Raw genomic sequence first — 19,206 nt, forward strand, 5'->3', positions numbered from 1 at the left:
TATATAATTCATATACACTAATTGACATTTTCAAAAATACATGCGTTTATTTATTTCTCATCAAAAGTACAAAAAACGGTTTACGCTTCTAGAAACGTAATAAGCTCCGATACAAAGTTCCATTCCCTATTTCACCACCTTTAGCGTGCAACTGATTGCGTTTTACTATATTTTATATATTTAAAAACGCTGTATAGTCACAACAACGTTATAGTATAAAATCGGATAGAACTTAACATAATTGTTTATTTTTAAGAGTGAACCATATACACGTGTATTTAATTTACCGAAATTTATAATAATAATTTATTATAAATTTACAATTACATTGACATTATTTCAAACTCGCAAATACAAGGAAACATTAAGACTAATTTGCAATGTCCTGTATAGATATGAATTCAAAAATTGTGCCGTATAATATGCAAATAAATTCCTAACAACGTGTAAATAACTTCGTTACTTCAGGACAAAACTAAACTTCGCACGGGTAATGCTGATACTAAGTACTATCCACAACAAAAGATACGTTAAAAACCTCTAAAATTATCAGTGTTTCTCTACCATAGTATGCACGTATTATACATATAAATCTTCCTCTTGAACCGCTCTATTTATTTAAAAAAACCGCATCAAAATCATTGCGTAGTTTTAAAGATCTAAGCACACATAGGTACAGACAGCAGCAAGCGACTTTGTTTTATACTATGCAGTGATTATTAGGTAATGTTACTGATCGTTGTTGTCGCAGTCTGTTTTAGAGCATTTTTCTTTTGTCTAGACGTGAATTTTGTCTTGATTATCGCAAATATACTTGCATAATTTTTTTGACAATGCAGCGTCATTTCTAGACCAAGGGTAAGGAGTCATTAGTCAAGAGCGCAGATGTCATCAAGTGCATAACCATAAAATTAACCGTTAAAACTAATGAAAAATATCAGTAAGCCGGTAACATGTGATGAAACATCATTTAATTATTTACTTATACTTTGTGATATATATTTATCGCCAGACAAGGAAAGTACGTCAATCTTATAGTAAATCACATTCGCAGATAAAAAAGTGTGTGTGTGCAATTCACACACGGTATAAGTGAAACTTCGGAAAGGTCATAAGGATGGCTGTTGCGATTTGTTCTCAGAAAGCACGTTAACCTGTCGGTTGCGGTTACTATCATTTACACTTGATAGCGATCGTTACTCGTAGCATATATCCACCAACCCGCAGTGGAGCAAAGTGATGGATTAAGCTCTGATCCTTCTCCTTCATGAGGAGAGGCCTATGACCAGCAGTGAGATATTACAGGCTCAATCGAATAATTCTCACAAATAGTGTTTCTGTGGTGAGTAAGATAATCATAGCTGCGAGGGATGATTGGATAGGATGATGGGGATGTACCGATTTTGATGATTCTTATTTTAATCGAAAACTGATGCTTATCGTGTGGTTTAATTTAAATTTGATCGACACCAGATGACAACTTTTTGAGTAATCTTTGATAACGTGTATTTATTTGACTATTTTTTCGTCTGCTTACGTTGTATTACTTGTCGATGTCATTGAAGTCGGGTTTTTTTTTCGTTTGCGAGCAAATACAATTTTTTGGAAGTCGGTTAAAAACCTTATAATAGAAATAGAGTTTCCAATTTTAATCTTTAAACCGTAATGCTGTAGTTAGGGGGAAACGCAATGATGCGAAATTGCCACTAATTATCATTGTCCAAGCTGAATAATATCAAGTGTTTTAAGATAAAGAAAACAGTAATCCTTTAGGATGCTTTGCTATACAAATTTTAAAAAGCGTGTCTCTGAATGTATTCGTAGTGACCCTTCCTATTTTTGGATCTTCTTTAAGCATCAACGCAAAAATAGCAATAATTTTATTCCAAATGAAATGTTTCTCAAAGATTTCGTAGCCATAGGAGGTAAAAGTATATGCAATGCCTTCGCTAAATATTTTGAATCGATCTATATTTGCCCTAGTAATTGTCAATTGGAAGATTATCCCACCCCTCCCCCTGTGCACAATATTTCTAATATGCCATTAAGTGCTTGTCGGTTGTCAGAGGGAGAAGTTTTTGAGCATCTTTGTAATTTGGATCCATGCAAAGGAGCCGGGCCAGATCTCCTTGCTCCATTATTTCTTAAAAAATGCGCTCGTCAATTAGCTAGGCCACTTACCCTTATATATAATCATTCGCTGAACTCAGGTATTTTCCCTGCCAGGTGAAAAGCTGCTTATGTAACACCGGTCTACAAATCAGGGGACTCTAAGGATATTACAAATTACCGTCCAATATCCATTTTGTCAGTTAGTGGTAAGGTTTTGGAAAGTATAGTTCAAAAGCGAATTTACTCTCACATTGCTCCATTCTTAGACAACAACCAACACGGTTTTCGCCCTCGCAAATCTACGACTTCTAACTTAGTTAGCTATATTTCCGATATAGCAGAAATAGTGGATTCAGCTGGTGAGGTACATGCAATCTATACTGATTTCCGCAAAGCGTTTGACTTGGTCAACCATAGACTTCTCATGTTGAAAATTGAGTACATGGGAATTCACGGTTCTTTACTTCGTTGGTTCGAGTCCTATTTAGAGAATCGGTCACAGCTCGTTGCTGTAAATGGCTTTAAGTCTTACGAAATACAGGTAGCATCTGGTGTCCCACAGGGTTCCCATCTTGGTCCCACTCTCTTTTTAATTTTTATTAACGACTTAACACATTGTTTACATTCTAAAATGAAACTGTTTGCTGACGATTTAAAGATTTACAGAGCGATTGACTGCCAGCATGATATACGTGTACTACAGAGTGACATAGATGCCGTTAATTCCTGGTGCATCAGAAATGGCATGTCCCTAAACATTGATAAATGTTACCATATAAAATTCACAAGGAAGAGAAACCGGTTTAACTGCGTGTACAAAATAAATAATATAGACCTGACTGAGGTTGACTGTATCAGGGATCTTGGCGTTGTTATAGATTCAACTTTAAGTTTTCGCAAACACATTGAGAACGTAACGACCAAAGCTTCTAAGTTGTCGGGGATAGTTTACAGACAGATGAAAATGTTCAATAACTCCACTTTATCGATACTAGTTTTTAACTGTATTGTCCGTAGCCTTCTTGAATATTGTAGTGTTGTGTGGAGCCCGAGTTATCAAGTTCATTCCGATAGAATCGAAAGAATCCAAAAGCGATTCCTTTTCCATCTAGCTTACGGAGATTTCAAGTATAAAGAATTGCTCACATATGAAGCTCGTCTTTCTTACTATAAAATGGTAACGCTAAAGGACCGTAGGCGGATCGCGGATATCGTTTTCCTGTCTAAACTTCTGAAGGGGTTAATTGATGCACCTGAATTGATTGAACGCCTTAATTTGCTTGTTCCTCGTAAGGGTTGCCGCTTACATAACCGTAAGATATTTAGTTTGCCCAGAGTACAAAGTAATCTTGGTAGACATAGTCCATTGCACAGAATGCAGTTTTTCGCAAATGGAAAGAGAGACGTAATAGATATCTTCTGTGATAGTATAGCTACAGTTAAAAATAAGCTGTATAATGAGCTACGTGTTTAAATTGTATATTGCTGTACAGTATTTTAGGTTTCTGTTGTAATTAATTTTCCCTTTTTTATATTGAAATGTTTAATTTGTTTTTCTTTTATTATTTGAACTGCATGTGTTTAGTATTTTATATTCCTAACTTTTGATTTTGCACTATTGTTAAGTTACCTGTTTTGATTTTAGTTTTGTTTTTTTTTTTGTGAAATGCATGCTATGTCCACATCTAGGAGACTCAATTGTACATACCTACTTTACACTTTGTCCTTCACTTTATATGTCTATATTAAACGATTGTAGTCAGTTTTGTGGGCTAATAAAAAAAAAAAAAAAAAAAAATTACTAGAAACTAAATTTTTCGGACCTGTTCCTGTTAAAGCTATCTGGCGTATAATGGTATCAAATAAGTAACCGTTTATTATTGAATTTAACCATCGAATTTCAAATAATTTATGAAATATTTGTTTTAGAAAATGTTAACCCAAAAATTGTAGTTTATAAGTTGAGTTGGATAAGTCTTTTTTTACTTCACTTTCTTTACATCAAATCCCCCATAAAATCTACATAAAATCTCAAAGAAAGGATTACATAGAAATGAGACTATCCGCGAGAAATCGAAAGTAAACGACATAGCCCACAGAATTAGCAACTTAAAGTGGCAGTGTGCTGGTCACCTGTGTCGCAGGACCGAAGGCCGTTGAAGCAGACGTGTCCTGGAATAGAGACCGCGCCTTGGCAAACGCAGTGTGGGACAGCCTCTGGCCCGCTGGACCGATGATCTACGTAAGATTGCCGGTGTAGGCTTGCGAAATGAGGATTGCGAAAAACCGGGATATCTGGCGCGAACTCGGGCAGGCTTATGTCCAGCAGTGGACTGCGATAGGCTGAAGTGATAATGTTTAATAAACAGTTACAAATAATCCGATCTTACTCCACTAAAGTTAACTTGAAACTTTTTATGACTCCTCAACCTTTGGGAATCGGAATAATGTATCAACAATTTTCGAAGTAAAGAATAAGTACTTGTACCTTTATAACACATCATTATCATCATTATCATGAATGATGATGAAATGAAATATAAAAATTTCCCGAGGGAACTAAAGTTCAAAATATATATTTAATCGTAAGTATTCTCTGCTAACTACACATCAGATAATTTTATATTGTACTTTTGAAAAAACTTTGAATGTAAATATTTAGACAAGGAGCTTCGAAATTTTTCTTCCGGATCTCCGCCTATACTAAGCTAAAGTAAATTTTAGTAATCTAACTTTAGACAAAATTATTATATAATAATTTTGTCTAAAGTTTGATAAATAACTTAAAAACCAAAAACATATCAAATAATTGTAGAATAATATCCAAAGGCAAGTTCGGATTTATGCGAGTATATGCAATTGACTTGTTTCATTTAACTGCATGCAATGCAGCAGACGCGTTATCAGTCAAAGCGTCAAACGCAAATCGAAGAGGGGCGTCGCGTCGTGAAACAGTATATGAGTAGTAAGATCTTATCCCCTGTCCGATCTTAGCCGAACGCTTCTTAATAAAATAAGGAAGAAAATATAAACTAATCGAATGTAAAAAAGAATTTTTTTTAAACTATAGAGGTAAAACAACAAGTTCGATCAGAACTCGGCTAGAACGAGTCCGACTTGCACTTGGCCGTTTTGCGCGAATTATTTTTAGTTACCTTACGTTTTTGCTTGGTGTTGTAGTTTTTTTCTTCTTCTTTCATTATAATGATTATATGGAGTTTAAAAAATACCTTACATTTTACAAATTAGTCCTAATATTCACCTCGCAATAAAACAAGAAACTGACATAGTTGTATAACTTTTATTCAACAGACATTATTTAAATACACTTGTAAAACTAGGTACCTATCTACTTTTTTCGAAGCAACGAGTATGAAAAATATGTATGTATTCAACCTTGTTGAATAGCTAATTACTTGCCGATATTTCGTTTCTTGGTTTCCTTTCTGTGACTCATAACGTATGTTAGGATTAGTACAGTTTACCATCAGTTATAGAATTTTTTGATTTTGATAATACCTACTTCTCGAAAATATTTAGTAAAACACAACCATTCCTGAATAATAATCTACAAATATGCCTTAATGTTTACCACTACCTATTCAATTTCGTCCAGTTTTTAGGATGTACGCCTATTAGGTAATTCCTCGCAATTTTTAATTTCAAGTTGGGTCTAGCCAGCGGATCCGACGCATGCGTACCATCGACCGAATGAAAATCCATTATTTCATTCATAGAATATTTCTATTATAAAAAAAGGTAATTCATTTGGTTTCGGGCGTAGAATGAAACCATTCGTTTTATCGTCAGTAAGGATTATATCGTCCAAACAATTGCAAAGAACCTCATCCTAAAACGCATTAACTCTGATGTACTTGTGACGTAACGGATATTAGCGAACTTGCGACTTTTTTGATACATAACCAATTTTTACGTATATCAAACTTGGGTTACATAAAACGAGTTATCGAACGGGTGGCCGTGTCGGGCGGGACACGAGCAAGAAGGCTAACGTTCCTGAATTCCGAGTCTCTAGAAGTCTAGACGCTCGCCGGGGCCGAATTAAATTCAAGGACTTACATATCGTTTAAATTTAGTAATTTCCGCACGTTGGCGAACAAAAGCCGGTACCGGCGAACCACGTTACATAACTATCAGCTGAGTATCGATTCACTCACCATGTCGTTGTTCTCGACTATCCAGTTGATCGAGCATATTTGATAGACGAGATACGCCCGGACTAGTTCGCTAGTTTTCTTGCTTTTGAATGCGTCTTTCGGACTGTTGAAGGACAGGTCGAGTTCGTCGCGGGAGGGTGGCGGTGTGGACAGCACTCGCACGCCTCGGGGCGCGTTTACAGCCAGCCGACGTAGTAGAGCCATCGTTTAAACTCCGCGCACTATTCACTCTATACACACACGTCAACCCGCCGCCGCTGACAACTGACAACTGTTTGACAATGAACACTGACGTACGGCGCTCAATACCGCGACTGAGACTGTGCGCACGCAATCGTTCCAATTATAAATCCCACGGAGGTGTGTCTCCGGTGCACGGCGCTATTGGTCAGATTTTTGCCGGCCAGCACGCGTCGTCGGTTTTCTATACAAACGTCACTGGGCACACCGTATTATGGAATCGATCTCCAGCGCAGTTATAGTATTATTTCTTCAATAATAATACATTGCTGGTTTTATTTCAAAAAAAAGTTATTCCGCGTTGATGTTCAATAGTTACGGAGCAATGAAAAGATTTGCAACCTATCAATAGTGATTATCTCCGGTATTATGTAATCGTAAAATACCATTAATCAGGTGTATAAATATGATATCAGATCTTTGACTTTCAGATCAGATGTTGATTAAATTTATAGGTATAGGTCAAGGAAACAAATTTTAGTACGTTGAACGCCATGGGGGTCATCAGTTAGGCCTCACTTATTTAGTCTATGGGGCCAGCTTAAAAGCGCTTATTTACAACATTTTATTAAAGATAAATGTTTATTGAACTACCATACCCATTTTTAAAGAACTTACTTAATTTTATTTACACTATCTGACATATTTTCTGTCATATTTTTTAGGTTGCTCGCTGTCATATGGTGTCCCCAGGGCACCAATGGATTAGTTGTTTGTAGACTACAATGGTGTCCCCCATAGCCCAAAGAGAAAAGCTAAAAAATCAAGGCGGCGGTTAACGTGTAAAGAAATAAAATCATGTTTTTTTTTGTTTTGGTCACGAGCAGTGAAAAGTTACAAAGTACCTAACCGCAAACAGACTAAATCGTGAAGACAGTTATTTAACATATTATATTAATCGTATAAAAAGCTAGCACAGCATCACTTGAGGTTTCTCAAGTCTATTTTCGTTTCCACACGTAAATTAAAAACAAAATAATTTAAAACGACGTTATTACCAACAACTTTCTAAGAAATGGACTGGTGCGCAACTGCTTAGGTTAGCGTGCCCCTCTTAAACTTATTCTTCGTCTGCCAGATCCATGTGAGTATCAAACTCAAAGCTTTCTATGCCAGTCTTTCATTGTATCATCTAACAATAAGATGATTTATAAGTAACGTTTTCTTATCAGTTTGCGTCAGAGATTACTTTGCATTCTTAGAAACCTGCAAATAATGAACCTAGGCGGTAATTAGAGAATAAATCAATGATTTTTATTATTACACGAGTTTTACCCACGTGAATTGTTAACATATACCTATGTGTCCTGTAAACAAAGCAATGCATTTATCATCATTCATCAGATTTTTTTTAATAACTTTATTTAGGGACCTCTATACGTATGTACATGGTAGTCCTATACTAAACTTATCTAAATAAACTAACAATTTTAACATTTTTAAATAAACTTATCATCAGCTTAAGGAATTTAGTTATTTCAATTCACTTTTTACCTGAATCGTTTATAAATTGTTTAACAATATATTACAAATATTTAAAAAATAGATTGTTATTTTGTACCATCAAACGCATAAAATTTCTCACAAAATTATTTATCGCAGAAACCTAATATATATACTTAGTTTAAAAAAACCTTCAATGCAATTTTTTTTCAATAAACTCGTTTCTACAATAGTTGAAAGTATCCTACCCTAAATAAAACTGTACATAAAGCTGTCTCACCCCTGTTTTAGTTCCTATTCACTATTTTTACAGGTAAAAAAAGAATTAATAATATTTTTTGTTATAGTATGCACAGTTCAAGCTACTTTGTGTGAATATCAAAAATAAGTTGACATCGTTTTTCTAAAATATTTCCTTGTTACATATGTCGCATTGATTAACAGTAATAATTGAATAATAGATTTTGGCTGCTACATAATTAACGTCCAGACGTCCCGTTTTGAACGGGACTGTCCCGTTTATTGATCGTATATCCTGGTGTTCCCAAAGATAACACCAGGACGCATAATGTCCCTTTTTTGAAGTGGCGCGAAAATTTGTCCGCCGGACCGCACATATTAGTGAGGTAGGGCAAAGTAGGAAATATGTTACGTAAAGTCCGACTGCAAGTCCGATTGGGGAACTAGGTACCTAAATAACACTGCTCTCAAGTAATGTTGTGTCCCTGTACTTAGTAAGGTATTGGGTCAAATCAAAGAGGTCAATTGGGTATTTGGGCTGGCAACAAATGTTTATAAGCTTTTTAATTTGTTATCATTATCCCTGCTAAATAAAAATCAATGAAAGTGTAAGTGTAGTAAAATTATGTTTTTTTTATTTTATTTCACTGTTTTTTATGGACGTACCTGAATCATCAGTATAGCACAAAATAAAAATCAATGAAAGTGTAAATAGTAAAATTATGTTTTTATTTTATTTTTATTTCACTGTTTTTTTATGGACGTACATGAATTATCAGTTAAGCAAAAATAAAAATCAATGAAAGTGTAAGTGTAGTAAAATTATGTTTTTTTTTTTTATTTCACTGTTTTTTATGGATGTACATGAATTATCAGTATAGATGGCTATGCTTGCAGTGCATATGTTTTATATGTGCAGCATGTGTAATTTAACAAACCTACAAATAAAATAATCCGATGTCTCGTTTTGAGCCAAAAAAAATTGTCACGTTATACATAATGTATTTAAACGATACGTCAGTGTACCGAGATACATTACGTGGAACACTGGCTAAGACATAAGAAAATGTTAAATATTATTTTTTTTACTTAAAACAAAACTGCTTTTTCCGGCACATGTTATGGTTACGAGCTCATCTGATAAGCGTATCAACGAAATCAGAACAGGAATTCCGAAGTATTAGATACACGATGGTTTAGGCGCCTAAACACCTGCGGTTTACGGGTTCGATTAACGCTCGAAACGGATATTTTTATCTGTACAAATATCTGTTTCCGGTTTGGATGTCTGTCCTGGTGGGTCTCCCCACCGTGCCGCAGAGAGTACTGAGATATATCTGAATACAAGTCTCTTATCAAATTTGGTTAAATCTATCTCGTTCCTCGTCACAGGTGGGTTATCTGCTATGCCAACCGCAGGCTCCTGAGGCTCCTTTTTGAACAAGGATTTCATCAGAAAAGCTGCTCCGACTTAACGATGCTAATTAGCATCTGCCTCCTCCGATTTCTGTGCTTCAGTCCGTTGCGATTTTGTACTACCACTTTGACGTTGTCTTCCAAAACAACGTTTTATAGAATCTCTTGTAATGGCAAGTATGTATTTACATACTTATCTTCTATATTTACATATTTATCTTTATGCATGGTATCGCCAAAGTGTCATGTCGAAGAGTTCTGACTCCAACATCGTTGCTACCAAAAATTTTGTGAACACAAAGTTGACAAATACTTGGGAAAGCCTTTATTTATTTTTATTTTATTTATTTATTACTTCTTGCATACATATAATCAAACACTTTTACGTAGTAAAAAAAAGAAGAAGAAAAAACAACAGAACAGAAATAAAATTAAACAAAAAGTAGTTACAATGACAGCATGCAAAGGCGGTCTTATTGCTTTAAGCAATCTCTTTCAGACAACCCCAGGTAAAAGGAGATTATTAGTAACAAGCCTTCCTATCACCTTCATAAAAGTAGGAACAAGTAAACGGAGTTTAGAATTATTTGAAGTGGAGCTAAGTGTACTATTTCACATGCCTTAGCTCCATATCGAGCACATTGAGGTAATGGACCAGCTGAAAAATGCGTCCAGTGTACGAAGCCAGGTGTATGGTTGGTTGGCAGCCCCTCGTTTCCCGGTAATTCCTAATATCATTTGCTCCAAGGTTGGCTCCACTGTTGCCCGTAACAAAAGGCTGAAATGTTTTATCTCTGGTCTGTGTTAAATACAAAGCCAGCAATTCGATGGTTATCCTACCGTCCATCGCCTTCTTATTACATACATACACACACGATCGCCTTTGCCTAAGGTAACCAATATAAAGCTTTTGTTATAGGTAACAGCTGATATAACCTTTTTTTCCTAGCCTATACCCAACTATAAGATACACTACAGTTTTTACAATACAGTTTTTTTTTTCATTATTACCTGATATCATATTTTACCTGATAAAATATATTTGTGCCATAAATCTGCAGCAAAAACTTATGAGATCGTGACATATGCGTAGATAAATAATCTGGGGTTGAATTCAACTCCGCGGTAGACAAGTCGTTAATTGCGATCTTTGAAGCATATCATTATTAAAGTCTATTATAATTCATTCTTACTAACTGTTTTCATATAAATCTTGAAAGTCACAAGGTTTTTCACCTTGAATAGCAAATGCACTGACATAAAAACGTACAGAAAATCTTTCATAAAACCGTAAAATAACCTGTACATCTTTGTTTGAAGACTATTTATTTGGGCGAATATAGTTGTTATTGCATTAAAATAAAGATGATTATTACATATACAAATAAATTCAATATACGTTTTCTACTTTACGTGCGGCAATGTCGAACATAAAATTCAAATGCTCGCTACCAAGATGGTTAGGTATACCTACCTATATTACATAGATATTTGTGACGTCTTGAAGGACTACCTGCATGAGCATAAAGACCGACTTTTACATTTGTTTGCATATTGTCAATAGAGATTACTGTCTTTTGTATTTACTGTCGTGAAAAAATACTATACCTATATTATATAATGGCTGGCGTGACAACAGTTACAATGTTTGTAAATTATACTTTTAACTAGTAATACCCATTATTTAATACTAGCTTTTGATCGCGACATTATCCGCTTGGAATAGTTTACTGTGGGCTAACTAGGGTAGCTCTAAAAAAAATTAAAACCCGATTTTGAAACATTCTTCATAGGTATTCCGCTCCTATTGGACTTAGCGTGATGATATATAGCCTCGTTAATGGGCTATCTAACACTGAAAGATTTTTTTCAAATCGTCCCAGTAGTTCCTGAGATTAGCGCGTTCAAACAAACTCTTCAGCTATATTAGTGTAGATTAGCAATAAAGTGGTAAAAAATAAATAATTGTGTAGTATTATTATTAAAATTTGTTAAGAAAATAAAAAATTAATTATTTTGAATAATTACGACCAAAAATATAAAGTAATTAAGTAAAATTTTTATTATCTTTTCGTATTAACTTTGTAGAATACGTTTTAAATAATAAACTAAAACTTGAGGAAATATAAAACGATATTTCAAAGTTAAAAGAGGAAACTAATTCATTGCACTTTATTTTGTTCATACTTATTATAATAAAACAGATATACAATTAATTATATGCTCATTTACTTTACGTCCTATACCATACTGTAATATCATAAAAAATAATAAAATTGACTCTTTAAAATGGTTAATCCCTTATTAGGTATGCATTAATAAACGAATTTGCAGGGAGGAGGTATATGAAAAATATTCTTTTGAAATAATGTTATCGATCTGAAAAGTACTAGGTTACTGGCGCGAAGCCAATTGCGGTTTTTCTTACATAACTACTTTTACATAACATTCCTGAACGTAATATGTTCGAAAAAAAGCAAACGCCTGCAGAAAACACATTAAAAATACAACCGTTTTAGTTCTCCCTTAGATATTATATACATATCTACACATTATTATAGTACGTTGTCTCCATACATAAATTTTGTTTTGTCTTGTTTTTTCGGAATTTTTGGTCCTAAATCCAATTAACTTTAGCATGAATATAAATGCATCACTTTTATCATAAAAAAAAAGTTTCTAAAAGATAATTTCAAGTAGTTCAAGATTATTCAAGGTATAATTTTTTTTTTCTAACACTCACTGTACCTATCTCTTACACGTTCCATCAGTGTTATTCATAGCGTAATATCCCAGAAAATGAAACAAAAGGCTTCATTATAATTTACCTCGATTTAAATGAGTAGTGTAGATATATTTGGAAGGAAACCTTTTTTTTAAATGTTTTGCTCTATTATAATTTTAATGGGTTACATCTTAACGAAGGTCACATTCATATATTGCTTTGAATTTATGAATTATAACTTATGTCTTACCTTGTAGATAAATACCTATATATTAGCACATTTTACATAATGGGTAATATAGATACAGTGCAATAATGGGTTATTAGTACCTAAATATTCATATTAATAAGTTTCATATATGATATAGTGATATTTGGTATCTAATATTTTTAGCTAACTGTAGATGTGACTTTATTCGTGATTGCCACTTGCCATTTTATTCAAGTAGTTATGCATATACCGCTCTGGTGTAGTGATGCGTGTGCGGTGTAGGCGCCTAAACACTGGCAGTAGCGCGTTCGATTTCGACTCGAGATGGATATTAGTATTTGTCGTCACTCAGAGAGCTCATTAAGCTGTCGGGCCTGTTATCATAGACACGTGGTAACGATCATTACCCATAATAGGGAATAGCCGAATAGGTATATCCAACATCCACCGTCTCGCAGTGGAGCAGTGTGGTGCTGGTGGATTAAACTTCGACGTCGTGACCCTTAGCCTTCGTGGAGAAAGAGAGCTATGCGCTGCTGTGGGATTTTACTCCCCTGTATTTTCTAAACAAAGAAGATGCAAGCAATCCAACATACTAACAATTTGGCTTCGCAAATTTGACCATTATTTCCGAATTACGTTTAATCGCTCAAGTGCCTTCCTAAGTTTCAGAATTATAAATATTACATTGTTTTATGCTTAACTTAGCAGTAGGTGTATAAAACCAAAGTTTTTGACCGAATTCGCTTTTCAGGCTATCATTATAATAACTCGTTCGTAATTTTGTTTGCCTGTAGCCGTATAACAGCTGCTACATCACTATCGACTTTTAAAATCAGTATTCAGGATCACTTAGCTTGAAATAGTAAATTTTACATCGTATAAATCTCCCAAAAAGGATGAAAATAGGATGACGCAGCCAGTTAATAACCAAAACTTTTAAAATCTCTTATGTATGGCGAAAAGTTGAAGCTTAATATATAAGATACACTGTGATTGGGGATTTGTGAGTAATTTCTCTAATGTTCAAAATGTACCTATATCTATGTATGTATGACCTTACAGAAGATCATAGCTAAATAATACTGCTTCTTCTTTCAAGCAGTGTTGTGTTCCTGTGGTAAGTGAACAGAGCTCCTGGGTGGGGGATTGGGTGTAAGGTAGGCTCAATATGTTTCTGGTATTGCAGGCGTCTATAAGCTACGGTAATCGCTTACCATCAGTAGAACCGTACGCTTGTTTGCCGACCCAGTTTTATAAAAATTTTTTTTTTTTTTTTTATTACGATATGGGCTTACTCTTGACCTCAGTCTAGCCCTAGAGCACAGACGAGGTCGAAGATGGAGCGAGTTCGCCCAGAAGAAGCCTGTTCACTCGCGCTTTAAATATGTTCGGGTTATATGAACTCGGAAATACAGACGCCGGCAGGGAATTCCATTCCTTGGCTGTGCGCATTAAAAAAGATGATTCGAAGCGCTTTGTACGTATGAAAGGTATATCAATCAGGTAGGAATGAAAGCCTGCGGTACGTCTGAAAGTCCGATGGAAGAAAGGAGATGGGGGTATGAGCTCGTGCAGCTCCAGGGCACACTCTCCAAAGTACAACCTGTAAAAGACCGTTAGACTGGCAACCTTTCTTCGGTGAGCCAGAGTGTGAAGAGATTTCACCAAACTGGCATTACCGATAAGCCGCTTGGCTCTGCGTTCCACTGAGTCCAGTGTGGCGAGTTGATATTTGGCTGAGCCATCCCACAAGTGACTACAATATTCCATGCACGATCGGATTTGAGCTTTGTATAGTTCAAATGTTCAAATCAAGCATGACCGAGGTACGGAAAGGAGATCTACAGAGACAAACGCCATCGTTACTAAAGGAGCTCTATAAACTATAAAGGAATAAAAATATTTAAAAAAGAAAACACATTTTTATCGGTGAATAGCATCTTTTCTTATTCTAATATCATATTTAAAATAATAATATAGTTGACTATAATAAACCGACCACTATAATAAGGCACCATGTAGTTAATTAACTCCAAAATGACGGGCCATATTAAAGTGGTCGCCGCTATGTATGGTAAATCAAACACATCTAAATATCTTACAAATACATATAGTATTCATATAATAATTCCTATTATAAACTTATCTATATTTACAACAAAAAGAACATATATTTATGATATTGTGATTTTTATGTCCGTTTTCACTACATCTCACATCTATGCCCATCCAACAAACGTTACTTTATAAATTTTTTACTTCACAAATTGCAACACAATCGTTAAAAAAATAAGTCGTTAAAGCAGCCGTTTCTATTTATTAATTCGAACAGAAATAATTATATTTTATTGTGCGCCTGCACTACAATATACACAATATAAATATTTGAAATTTACTTTCAAAACTACAAATACAATATTTTCTTGATATTAACTCTTTAATATTCATCTTTCAATGGTATGTCTAATACAACAAAAACTAGTCATATTACAATATAATCGTTTTCAAAAAGAAAATTTAGTATTTTTTTAAAATAATTCCAAAAAATAAATACACAATAGATTACCATTGAGATTCTAGAGAATAAGCGACATGTTTGAAATAAAAAAATTTAACGATCGATCAAGTCAAACTTATGAAAAAAAAAATCGATACAATTTTCTTCAATATATCCATTCACTCGTAAAGAGCTCGTATTTACAAAGCCGAAACGAATTCCACCGTTCCTGTACAAAAATAAAGGACACGCACGTTACTTAGTGAGTTAATTTCTTTTAATATTATCATATTTACAATAATCTAGTCGTTACAATCGCTAACATTAACGTCTTGGTGTTACTTTTATTCACTAATATACTTTTAAATCTACAGTATAAAATTTTTATTTCACCCAAAATACAACACATTATTCCGCTATCAAATCAATGGAAAGGAAATTTTATAATCACACACTTACGTTATTGTATTAGGCACAAATGAATGTTTGTGAAGAATAGACCGAAACCGAGTACCCGTATTTACTTTACACTGTTTTGTCTACAATTGGAAACATATTTACTTTATTTTTTTAAAATAAAAATGCGTACAGGTTTTTGTCGATATTTTGAACTCACATGGTCCAAAATACAGAAAAGGTCGTCAAAAAACTAGATGGGTCATTCATATATCATTCGTTTTTATCTTTAAAAATAAAGTACGTATGAGAAAACATCCGTGTCTAAACATAAAAAGATTGGAAACACATATATTATATTTGATTAAAAGAATTATTCTAACCAAGTGTCAAAAGACACGTTTTAAAACTTTAAGCGTATATTGTTTTCTAAGTTAATAAAATATTACAATGTATAATTATTTGGTTAATTCGTAATTAAATTTTGACTAATGAGTTCCACGCTTATTTGCATTCTAATGCAAGGTTGGGGATCAGAAGCGATGTTAGATATAGTGTTAATTACAAAATGTTACTTTTAAAGTTCTACTTCAACTGTAAAGTTAATAAAACTAGGTTATTAAGTTAATAACTTGTTTACTATACGATTACCCAGTTTCGTTCGCGAGCTCCACTATTGTGCCTTCAAAGCGATCACTACATCTACATATAAAATGAGCGAGGGGTTTTGTCCTACAGTTCATCCACTCTTTATCGCTACTTTGACAATCGCTGACCGTCCACACGTTTTGCGTTTCACTCTTATAACGTTACCTTATCGCTGCCTCATTCACTCTTTACTTTTATACTTAAGTATTTGCAATTTAAATTTGTGTGAAAGTTCTGGATTCTGTAGGTATAAATATATTTATTGATGTTACTAAGCCTGTCGACTTTTACTATGAAAGATAATTTTTTTCTATATATATTCTGTATAAACTGGTATCGACAACTTTACTCACTTTCCGCGCCTCTCACTTTCGACTTGAGCAGAATTTCTTATAATTCAATCAATTCAATACTTGTAATTTGCTAAGAGCAAAAAGTAGATTTTGAGAGATTATTATGCATAACATGTCAAAAGCAGTGAACGGTCAGTACAAGGGATCAAATATATGATCCCCTTTACTTCCTTACATACTCGTACACTAATACCATCTATTTCAACATTAGATATAAAATCAAACGATTGAATTAAATTGTTACAAACTGGTACATGGAACATGATTTGGACATTATTATCTTTAAAATATAGTTAAAGTATTGTGTTATTAAAGTAAAAGTTTATGGCTCTGTGGCTCCCAAAGTACGCTTTAAATTATTTAAGTGTTACGATTTCTTATTCGTTATCAATACCAAAAAAAAGTTTCTCGGATTTTAGACCACTAGCAAAACGTGAAAATTTAGTGTTAAAATAATAATTGTTTTAAAAGAAATATTTACAAATGACAATCGTACCTATAGTTTTTAGCACCTTTTAGGGGGCGATACGAAACACTTTGGGAGCTTGTATCAGACTAATAAAAAAGAGGTCTAATTAATTTATAAACGTTGATTAAATAAAATATGCTTTACAATAAAATATAATTAGGTCAAAGAAGCTGCCGATATTCTGATCACACAAACAATACTAATTCTACTCCTTTTAATAATAAAAAAAAAATGATTTGTAATCAGTCTAAATGCCTACATATTTAAATATATGTGCAGTTTTAATAATATAAGTTATATATTTCTCGTGTAAAATGCCACCAAATAAACATTTATGATTTAATCAATCACAAATTGTACATAATTAAATTTTAATTTTCGTACAGATTATAAATATTTTTAGTTTCTAAATAAAAAATCTACATTTAAAATAGTTACTTTATGACGAGAAAAATATAGTTTCTTCGGACATTTTTAATATTTTTTATACTCATTAACATTAAGCTGATAAAAATTATGTACAATTTATAATGAAATCATAATGTACGCTGTTGTGTCGTAGAACTAGCCTACTCAATAAATACAAAACTATACTTTTGTATCGACACGAAATTGATACAAAATATCTAAAAAAATGTCTATATCTGGCCTTTATAGCTTACAATTCTTTAATACATTCCTTTAGGACTAATTCTGAAACACTCCTCAATTTTCACTACAAGGGATAAGACTTTATTCTTTACTTTCTGTATTTTTATTTTTCTGCATATTTAGCAAGTGCGAATTCTTCAACCATGACTTTTTATGACTTTACGTTTTTAAAAACACATGTTTAACATCTGTTTAATATCTAAACATTTCAAAATTTTATTATGAAAGCTTATTCACTATGTCAATACTTTCTCAAGATGCTCTGAAATTGAGAGGCGTTTGAGAATTGAGACATTTTTCTCTTTTAATTAATTTTGACGAAGACCTAAAATTAGTAGGAATCGAAGCGGCGACCGCTTGCTAAACTATCAAAGTCCCGCGAAACCTCCGTCGAAGCACTTTCTAGAGGTTCCGTACACCTGCCGGGAACAAGTATCGGAAATTATTGTCCGTTTGATACTCTTACCAAGCAGCGACATGCGAAATATCTGTAAAGAAAATAATAATAATAACTTTGATATTCTCATAAAGACACACACAATAAACAGTTTTACTACATTCGTTTATGTAGATAAATAGAAATACAACTGTTATATGCTCTCCTTATAATTATCACTAAATGCTTCATTTTTAATTTAGAAAGCCATTAACTTAATAAAAATAAATTCAGCGTTCGCTCATTCTCAGTCCAGCATCGGTTAGTGCATTTTCAGTCTAGCACAATAACCAATTCATGTTCCCTCACTAGTAATACATGATAAACCTCATAAGAAGGATCACTCAGCGAGCGATGGAGAGAGCTATGCTTGGAGTCTCTCTGCGCGATGAAATGAAAAATGAGGAGCTATGTAGAAAGACTACAGCAACCGAGATAGCCCACCGGATCGCAGAGTTAGCGGCTACGGACGGAACATATTGTTCGAACGACCGATGGACGTTGGGGTCGCAAGATGTTCGAATGGCGGCCTCGAACCCGTAAGCGCAACGGCGACAGCGTCCTCCACTAGTTAGACGGATAGCATCAAACAGGTCACTGGCAGCCGCTAGATACACGCGACGCAAGATCGCGAAACGCATGCAACGAAATCGCGCACTGGGCGTCCAACGGATGATGACGACTAGCCGTGCAACACTTCAGTTAATCAGCGTTCACCTTTTATCATTCCAGTACCACAAACAGTCTTTGCCTGGCCGTCTCCAGTAAGCAACGCAGTCAGTTAAAGTCCACTCGCTTTCATTCGACACCCAGTCGGCCAACGCTCGAAGCTCCCATTGTGTAGGCAGTACGCCGCTCACCTAGTCGGAGTCGGAGTCGTCGTTGACGCTGGAGCGCAGCTTGGAGAGCGTGCGGCGCGCGGCGGGCGTGCCGTCCTCCTCGTCGGACGAGATGACGATGCGCTGGCGCGGCTTCACGCCCGTCGTCACTCACCTAGTCGGAGTCGGAGTCGTCGTTGACGCTGGAGCGCAGCTTGGAGAGCGTGCGGCGCGCGGCGGGCGTGCCGTCCTCCTCGTCGGACGAGATGACGATGCGCTGGCGCGGCTTCACGCCCGTCGCGCACTCACCTAGTCGGAGTCGGAGTCGTCGTTGACGCTGGAGCGCAGCTTGGAGAGCGTGCGGCGCGCG

The 19,206-nt window shown here is 34.8% G+C and overlaps 1 protein-coding gene across 2 annotated transcripts in view; it reads right to left on the reverse strand.

The window, feature by feature from the left end:
- LOC123663484 (proline dehydrogenase 1, mitochondrial) overlaps positions 1-6,606 on the reverse strand; it is a 49,182-nt gene extending 42,576 nt beyond the window's left edge. For both annotated transcript variants that reach the window (XM_045598159.1, XM_045598158.1), the window contains exon 1: positions 6,291-6,606. In XM_045598159.1, the coding sequence (XP_045454115.1) occupies positions 6,291-6,494 (204 nt within the window). In that variant the 5' untranslated portion in view covers positions 6,495-6,606. The remainder of the gene's footprint in view (positions 1-6,290) is intronic.
- Between the last annotated feature and the right edge of the window lie 12,600 nt (positions 6,607-19,206).

This window comes from Melitaea cinxia, chromosome 20 (genome assembly GCF_905220565.1).
Source record: "Melitaea cinxia chromosome 20, ilMelCinx1.1, whole genome shotgun sequence".
NCBI classification, from domain to species: Eukaryota; Metazoa; Arthropoda; class Insecta; order Lepidoptera; family Nymphalidae; genus Melitaea; species Melitaea cinxia.